The sequence below is a fragment of the Simochromis diagramma genome, unplaced genomic scaffold, assembly GCF_900408965.1.
Source record: "Simochromis diagramma unplaced genomic scaffold, fSimDia1.1 OVJJ01000302.1, whole genome shotgun sequence".
NCBI classification, from domain to species: domain Eukaryota; kingdom Metazoa; phylum Chordata; class Actinopteri; order Cichliformes; family Cichlidae; genus Simochromis; species Simochromis diagramma.
This window is the reverse complement of record NW_024386792.1, coordinates 9,657,407-9,666,278: the sequence shown is the minus strand read 5'-3', so window position 1 is coordinate 9,666,278 and position 8,872 is coordinate 9,657,407. Positions and strand designations below refer to the sequence as shown.

The following is an 8,872-nucleotide window of genomic DNA, read 5'->3' as shown; positions in this document are numbered from 1 at the left end:
AAAAAAATCTGGAGCTGATTTCAGGTGTTGAATGAACATTTGATACCTGTTTTCTAATTAAGAGGTTTAAAGTAATGTCAGTGTAAGTGAATAGGTGCATCATACCAAAGGCACATTACTACCAAGTCTGAATGATAGCCATTGGTGCCAGAAACATCACCCTAACTGTAGCTTAATCTGACTCACTGATGTGAATCAGTGCATAATCAGATTAGTTTATGGGCATTCCTATCTATTTAGAATTGTGGGATATAATATGGAAATCTCTGAATTATTTTAAAAACCACCATAATCTGATTGAACTGTTGCTTCCAGAAAAACCCCACCAACTTAAATTTTTTTTTGGATGAGAATGTGCAGTTATGTGTAGGATACGTGGACTTTCCTGCACACCTCTCTCTCTTCTCCACTGTGGTTTGTAAAGTCTCTCTATCTGACAGACCCTATAATCCCCCTTTGGTCCTTTGGGAAATCAGATCATAAAGTTCTCACACTGTTTGCTGCAATAATCCTAAAAGTCTTTGGGGGGAGAGAAGTCCCTGCTTTCAGCATTATTATAGATTTATAGAGAACACATTTTTAAAAATTTAGATTTTGTCCTGGTTTATAATTACATCTACATAACTCTTATACAAGAGCATGCATTCAAGTCAAAGAACACGAGAGAATTAAGCCAGATAAAAAAGAAAGTTAAAAAAAAGTAAAGGTAGAGATAGTCTGCAGTATTCCACTAAACCGAGTCAAAGCTGTGTGTTTGCCAGAATTTGATCTGCACTGAAAATAGATACAGAATAAAAAAAAATGAATGCAGAACCAGAACTAAATCTTATTGTTGTAAAACAACATTTTTAGTTAAAATGAAACATTGCAGGCTTACTAAGGTTTAAAATTACTTTGATTAAACAATCATTCAGAGAAACTAAAAGAAAAATAACCTTTGCCAATGCCAGTGTCCGTTCAAAGGCCGTTCAAAGTAAATAATTCAGACGTGCGTTTATGTAACAGTTTTGATTTACATTTGTACATGGGACAAGAGCCAGAAATAGCTCCAGGGTTGAAAAAAACACTTGGAGGGGGAGAGAAAACAATTGGGGAAGTGCAAGAAGAGGACACACAATGCTTTATTAATAAGAAGAAACGGTTCCAACAGACGGCCACAAGTGGCCGGTGCAGCTGTGTCGGTGCATCTTTCCTGCCAGTTTTCATTCGTTCTGTTGTGTGAGGCAGTTGAATTATTAGTGCGAGGTGTCAGAAAACCTTCCAGCCCACTCTCACAGTGTCCCTCTAACCTCTAAGAATAGACCACGATGAGACGCACCCGGAGGGAAGCAGCAGAGTTTTTGTCTGTCCTGGTCAGAAAATGAACCTGATACAGGCACGAGAACGCCGGCATCTAGTGGCTGATGTCAGATATTACACCCACTAATTTATGTTAAAGAGTTTGAGCTAAGGATAAACACTTAAATGTGGACTTTAGGAGGATTACAAATCATTTTATTATAATTAAACAAAATGGAAAAGTGAAACAACAGGAACTTTTCCACAGTCAATAACTTTAACATTTCAGGACAGTCGAGGTCAGTACAACATCCAGTATCAGTAAAAAGGAATTTAATGACTGCAGAGATGATTTATGAACACTGCTAAACAATAACTTGACCCACTTATGAATTTAAACTTTGCTCTTAATGTCACGTGACAGGTGTAACAGCTCTATATATTCTTCTGTTACGTGAATAAAAGCCTTATTCCAACTTCCTTATTTCGACCCAGGACAGGATCTACATGGTAGGGATACAAACAGCAATTTTTTTTTGGTTTAAAACTTCGGGTGTACTAGTTTTTAAAATCTTGAAAATATTTTTATTTATACAGAGTATTGATAAGCAGTTTATAACTGCTTATCCTCACTTTCATTTTTAAATTAATCCAAATCTGTACAAAAATGTAATAGGTTCTCTTTCTGTCCTTACTCCTCTCACACATTTATGATAAAGTTCAGGTCAGCATTTTATTGTGAAATCTTGCTGATAGACACATCAGTGCTGTGTTTGTCTACAGATAAGATTCATACCTGGTTTGTAGTCATTTGACTTGTTTGTTTTTCTTGATCAAAAACCTGGAATATATAGAAGAAAAAGGGAGATATGGAAATATTTTACAAATCACTTCTTTTTCAGTACCAGAAAACAGCTTCATTATTACCAAGACAGCTCCTTCAAGAAGAAACACAGCTAAAGTAAAAACACACACATGCATACTCATATTCTGAAAGGTGTGAGAGAACATTGAGCAGTTTGATTGTTTAAATTGTGTTGTTTTTTTTCCCCTCTCAGAGATGTTACACAACATATTTTTGCTTTTTGTGGGTCTGCTGTCATTGGAACATGTGTCCTTTGCAGAGGTTCCTTCTTCACAAATAGGTAATTCAAAAATGTGTGAACTATGTCTATTAGCCTTACAGCCTGATACAACACATATATATGCTTATAGCCATGCACTTTGTGTACTTTTCCTTCCTGCTGTCAAAATGTATTTTTTTTTAAACTTGCTTTAATTTTTAGTAAATATCACAGAAACAAGAGAGTATGCTGAGAGGATGCAGAACTTTACCAGGACAACTTTTGAGCACTTGGAGAAAGTGAGGAACAGATCTATTCGTGTTGCAAGGAGCTGTAAAGACCTCAGGGACAGATATGATGAACGAGAAGGTAAGGACAAGATTCATAAATGTAACATAACAGTCCAAGGCATTTATGTCCTCTTAAGACTGAATTATGTTATCTTAATGCTATAACATTTCCAGATGGAGTATACTACCTGACAACAGGTAATGGCATGCTGTACCAGACTTACTGTGACATGACCACAGCTGGAGGCGGATGGACGCTGGTGGCGAGCGTCCATGAGAACAGCGTTTATGGAAGGTGCACTGTGGGTGATCGCTGGTCCAGCCAGCAGGGCAACAATGCTGACCTGCCAGATGGAGATGGGAACTGGTCCAACAGAAACACCTTTGGAACAGTAGAGAGCGCCACTGCTGATGACTTTAAGGTAAAATAACAAATCACCAGTGGTGGAAAGAGACATTAACACTACTTTACTTTTTTTGGAGGTTGGTTAAGTAATTCCATTTATTACTTTCTACTTCTTTTTAACTCATATTTTATTCCACTGCATTTAACTGATTGTAATAATATTTCACATCAGCATTACATATAAAAAGCCATAGTAAGATAATAAAATACATCCATTTAGTTCTGTTTCTACTGGATTTACCAGAAACTAGATGTAAAGAAGATAAAGAGTCAGTAAAACTTACCTTTGATTTGTGCACCGTTACTGTACTCTACTATCTAAAGCTAGCTAGCTACAATTACCTGCAACCAGCTGTACCTGAGGGTAAATAGGTAGAACATAATAAAGAGTTTAGAGCCCTTGTTGAGTCCTAGAATTTCTGCTTTGATTTCTTTTTTCTCATTTTCCATGTCTGTTCCTCTCTCTGTCTCATCTTGCTGTTACTGCCTGTTCTACTGTCTCTGTTATGAGTCTCTGTATTTAGGAATTGTCTTTTACTTTTTCAAAACTTACTTTTAAAGTAAGTTCTCTTTCATGATTTCAAAGGTTGAGTGAAATGAGAATATGTACCTATTTGTTGCAAAATAAGTATTGCATAAGTGTGGCAAAAGTCTTATTTAAAGTCACAGCAGTAATGTGTGCACGTTCCCAGAATCCAGGTTACTACGATATAACAGCTGAGGACATGTCTGTGTGGCACATTCCCAACAACTTCCCGCTGGAATTCTGGAACATGGAAGCTGCAGCCGTCCTCCGCTACCACACTGAAAACCGCTTCCTCAGACTGTATGGAGGAAATCTCTTTCAGCTCTTCAAGGTAATTTAGTTGCCCAAAAACCGAACTTATAACCAGGGTAAAAGATCACAAACTGCTAGGTATCAATTACCTGGCAGCTACTGTCTGTCATTAACAAGGTGGTACTACTGCATGGGTGATACTTTGTACAAATGACTGTTGCCATTGATCTCTTTCTTTGGGGGGTCTGTGCATGGGAAAAGGAAACTGAAAAATAAGTGTTTTTGTTTGCATTTCTTTCTCTTTCTGTAACACTTGAAGACTCACACAAAGAAAGAATATTGCACTTATGACGTCTTTCTGTCAAAATGTCCTGTTCAATTAAATTAAAAGTGTTACATTTAAATAAATGGTAAGAAGATATCTGGCCGAAAAAGAGATGCTGCACTCCTTCACTCCCTTCGGACACTTTTTTTGTTGTCTCTGTGGTCTTCTCGTTTTGCCTGTAGCTGTTCCACAGAAGCCAGAATTCATGTTCACACAGCTAAGTATTTTCAAAAGCATTACATTTGTTTGCTTTTCAGTCAGAAACTACTTACAGATATGTAAATAACTCCAGCACTGAGCCATTTCTAACCAGTTAGAGCTGAGACTTTTTTAGTATAAAATAAAACAGTGGTTAAAAATGTTGTTAACTACACAAACAAACCTGCAGATCTACACATGATAAGACTGTCTCATCTTTTCAGCAATATCCAGTGAGATACAATGTTGGGTCATACGGTCACAGAGGGCCAGCTATTCCCATCGTATACGACCACGGGGATAAGGAGTCCACCAGAATGTTGTATGGACCCAGTTCAAGAAGTAAGAAAATAAAAACTCCATCTATCTATCTATGTGTGTGTGTGTGTGTGTGTGTATACCATTATTGATGAATAGGATACACATGGATTATCATCTATACTAATAAAAGGTTAAGTAAAATGTTTTTAAGTGCAGATTGCATCCCAAAGTTAATGATATTTTTATGTTTCTTGTTTGAAAGACGAATTTGAACCAGGCTTCATCACATTCAGAGCAATAAACAATGAACGTGCCACCATGGCTATCTGCTCTGGTGTCAAGCCAACTGTTGGTTACAACACTGAACATGTGAGTAATCAGTCATCTCACATCTGCAGGCAATGAGCCATCACAACAAATGGTATAAATGTTTAATAATAATAATGCTTAATAATGTGTATGTGTTAGTCCTCATAGGGAAATTACTGAATTTATCAGAGGAACCCACCCGAGGGATTAATAAAGTTTCATCTACTCTCTAATCTTACTCCTCTGCATTTAACCCATTCACCCAGTGAAGCAGTGGGCAGCCACCAATGCAGCATGTAGGGATGGTACCTTGTATATCAAAGTATATCCAGTGTACTGACAATATTTGTGTGTGTGTGTGTGTGTGTGTGTGTGTGTGTGTGTGTGTGTGTGTGTGTGTGTGTGTGTGTGTGTGTGTGTGTGTGTGTGTGTGTGTGTGTGTGTGTTTGCAGTACTGTATAGGAGGAGGAGGATATTTCCACCCTGACCAGTGTGGGGACTTCCCATCATTTGACTACGACAGACTGGGCAGGGAGCAAGGCTGGAGCGCCTCCAGAGAGATGACCGAGGCTGCTGTCTTACTGTTTTACCGCTGAGAGGATTTGTGTACATGTAGGCTCTGACTAAAGTCTGTTCAGCAGTCCAGCTGTAACCAGATCAGGTAAAATCAGGTTCATTTGTACAATGTTTATTAACCACATGGTTTCTGTATATCAGAAACCAAATGGAAATTAAGAGATAATTAAAAGAATGATTTGAAATTGAACCACCCACCAGCAGATGGTACTATGAACTGTCTATTCAAATAAAACATTATTTTAAATCATTTTGAGAAATTATTATTACTCAATCACCACACGTAGGTAAAGATAAATATGAATTTGACCATTTAATCTATGGACAAGACACCCGGCTGCTAGACCTTCAAGTTAACTTTGAAGTTGATTGGACACAATGGACAGTTTGGCTATGAATTTTCATACAAATGTTAGAAATACAGCACAGGTAAAAAAAAACCTGGGGTGCTGTGTATAATGTTCAAAAAGTGCAATGTTTTGAAAATCTCATGATTTTATATTTTATTCACAATAGAAAACGTATCAACTTTTTAAACTGAGAAAATGTATTTTAGAAAAATATTAGCTCACTTTGAATTTGATGGCAGCAACATGTCTCAGAGAAGTTGGGATGGGGTAGTTTTTATCATTGTGTAACATTCCCTCACAAAAGTCTACAAACATCTGGAAACTGAGGAGACCAGCTGGTGCAAAAATGTTGTCTCATACTCGTCTGATATGGGCTTCTGCTGCTTAACAGTCTCGCACCTATTTTCTCATATTTTTTTGTTTGAAACAAAATGTTTGATCTGAACTGCAGACAGGTCAGTTCACCACAGCTATGCTGTTGTAAAAGAGCAATTAAAGAGCTCCTGAAATATGAAAGGCCTTCCTATGATAAAAAGGGATATGCTACATGGAATAGTTTAAACAGTTCATTAATTTATTGTTTAAGGTTTTTTATGGGATTTTTCCAACTGTATCAGATAAATAAAGCAAGAACAAATTTTATTTTTATCTGCATGCTCTGAATTCCTCAGAAACAATAAAGAGAAACTTAAAGGCAATTAAGAAGATCAAATATTTAACAAGTAAGAGATAAGGGATGAAAAGAGGTAAAGGATTAGATTGATACATGGGGAATGCACTGAACAACTACAGCTATTTATGATTCAATAAATACTTGTCATTCATGACTGGAGGCAGAACACTGAAAAAAAGGCCATGTTGGATTTATGTCTGTGAAGGTTCTCAGTCATCCAGGTCATCGTAGTCTAAGGAGCTTGCAAAGAAAAGCGTCTGGACTTCTTTAAGTTACTTGAAGACGTTTCACCTCTCATCCGAGAAGCTTCTTCAGTAGCCGGTGTATCAGAAAAACTCAGGAGAGTTTTCTCCAAGCATGACATCCCGGTGCATTTCAGACCCAGCAACACGCTCAGACAAAAACTGGTTCACCCGAAAGACAAAACGCCAAAACACAGACTTAACAATGTGGTGTATGCTGTACAGTGCAGCGAGGAATGCCCAGACCTCTACATTGGAGAGACCAAACAGCCACTTCACAAGCGCATGGCACAACACAGAAGAGCCACCTCCACAGGACAAGACTCAGCAGTCCATCTGCATCTTAAGGACAAAGGACACTCTTTTGAGGATGCCAATGTTCACATTTTGGACAGAGAGGACAGATGGTTTGAAAGAGGAGTGAAAGAAGCCATCTATGTCCACTGTGAGCGACCATCTTTGAACAGAGGCGGTGGTTTACGGCACCAACTGTCTGCCATCTGTAATCCAGTTTTGAGATCCCGTCCCAGACGCCTTAACGCCCACTCACATCCTGGGCCATCTGATCTCAGGAATTCGCATGATAAGGTGGGGCCAGGTTTCACAATGAACTCACCTGAAACTCTGGCTGATTGGGACCCACACCCAGTTTCACACCTTGGCTCAGGCGATTAGAGGATCATCAGGGGGTCCTTTTGTCCCCCTGTGGGGGGGATACTCCCACTAGGTTTATATCTGGGACTCTCCACCATTTGACCTTAGAACTGAAGAAGCTTCTCGGATGAGAGGTGAAACATCTTCAAGTAACTTAAAGAAGTCCAGACACTTTTCTTTGCAAGCTCCTTTGACCATGTTGGATTTACTTAATTCAATAGTAGACACAACAGTTGCACACAACTGTTTTGCTTTGGCAGAAACTTAAACAACTGAGTTAAATCAACACAACTTATTCATATTCAATAAACCTGTGCATTTTGTGTTGATAAAACGCAATTGAAACATGTTTAGATGAAGTAAGTTGAGCTCTTGGAATATTTTAATCCTTCACAACTTTGTCATTTTACTTCAACACTATTCAATAACTTTTACCCCAATACTACATGTTGTCTTCATATTACATAATGTTCAACAAAGTCTAGAGTCTGGTTAACCTAAAAATTGCATGGATTTAAAATGACTACTATCCTCTTATCTTTTTCTGGGTTGCAGGGGGGCTGTGGCATAACCCCAAAGTGATAGGTTAAGAGTTAGGGTTCACCCTGGACAGCTCACCAGTCTATCACATAGAGACAAACAACCATTTGCACTCACATTCAACCTAACTCGAATAACAGTCAGGTTTTAACTGTGGGAGGAAACCAGAATACCCAGAGAGAAACCACTGCAAACTAGCCAGATTGTGGATTTGAACCCAGGAGCTTCTTGCTCTGAGGTAACAGCACAAACCACCATGCCACCAATCCAGTCTTAACAAAAGTAGAAAAGCTATGATTTCAAGGCTTGATGCTGAATTTTCTGTACATTTTTGTCCTTGACAGGTTAAACAACACTGAACAGCGATAGCATACACGTGGTGTGTGTGTAGTTGTCTGCTTCTTCTAACTGCAGTGATTTTCCTGCAGTTTGAAATCTCGTGTGATCTTGTGAATTTCATGATTCCAGCAACTAACCACTCTTACTAGATTGTATCATGTCATCTCAACAAGAACAAATTAAGTTGTTGAATTTCATACAGATCCTACATGATTTAATTCCAGTCAAGATAGAAACATGAAATTTTTGTGTTCAAATTGCAAGGTAGACTTTTTTTTAAGGTAACAACTACCCAATTTATTTTTTTCGGTATACCGAAGAAAGTAGAGGCGGCTGCTTGACTTGACTGAGATGGATGCCTTCCTCAAACCACGATCCAAAGCACGTGAGACTGAAATCCTGTGCAGTGTCACGAGATTTAACATTGCTATATTATTGACTTACTTCACTCGAACATGATATGAACAATTGAATCTACCCTCTCTGTATATCATGTAGTTTCTACACTATATAGTTACACTTCACTTTAAAGCATGAGGCAATTGTGTTAAATACACGCAAGATGCTTACATAAATCCAAGAGATGGCC

At 38.2% G+C, this 8,872-nt stretch overlaps 1 protein-coding gene across 1 annotated transcript; it reads left to right on the top strand.

The window, feature by feature from the left end:
* Positions 1-2,079: 2,079 nt before the first annotated feature.
* On the top strand, positions 2,080-6,718 carry LOC120728984 (intelectin-like). The gene is made up of 8 exons (XM_040024291.1): positions 2,080-2,239; positions 2,337-2,423; positions 2,565-2,711; positions 2,807-3,054; positions 3,731-3,895; positions 4,564-4,681; positions 4,863-4,969; positions 5,362-6,718. The coding sequence occupies exons 2-8, from the start codon at positions 2,339-2,341 to the stop codon at positions 5,503-5,505; spliced, it is 1,014 nt and encodes a 337-aa protein (XP_039880225.1). The 5' UTR covers positions 2,080-2,239; positions 2,337-2,338; the 3' UTR covers positions 5,506-6,718.
* The last annotated feature ends 2,154 nt before the right edge of the window (positions 6,719-8,872 follow it).

What these genes read in the sequence shown, in the direction of transcription:
- LOC120728984 (XM_040024291.1), top strand. Translation starts at nt 2,339, where the DNA reads ATGTTACACAACATATTTTTGCTTTTTGTGGGTCTGCTGTCATTGGAA. An exon ending in GGTTCCTTCTTCACAAATAG is followed by an intron (nt 2,424 to 2,564) that starts GTAATTCAAAAA and finishes TTTAATTTTTAG; the next exon opens with TAAATATCACAGAAACAAGA. An exon ending in TTGGTTACAACACTGAACAT is followed by an intron (nt 4,970 to 5,361) that starts GTGAGTAATCAG and finishes GTGTGTTTGCAG; the next exon opens with TACTGTATAGGAGGAGGAGG.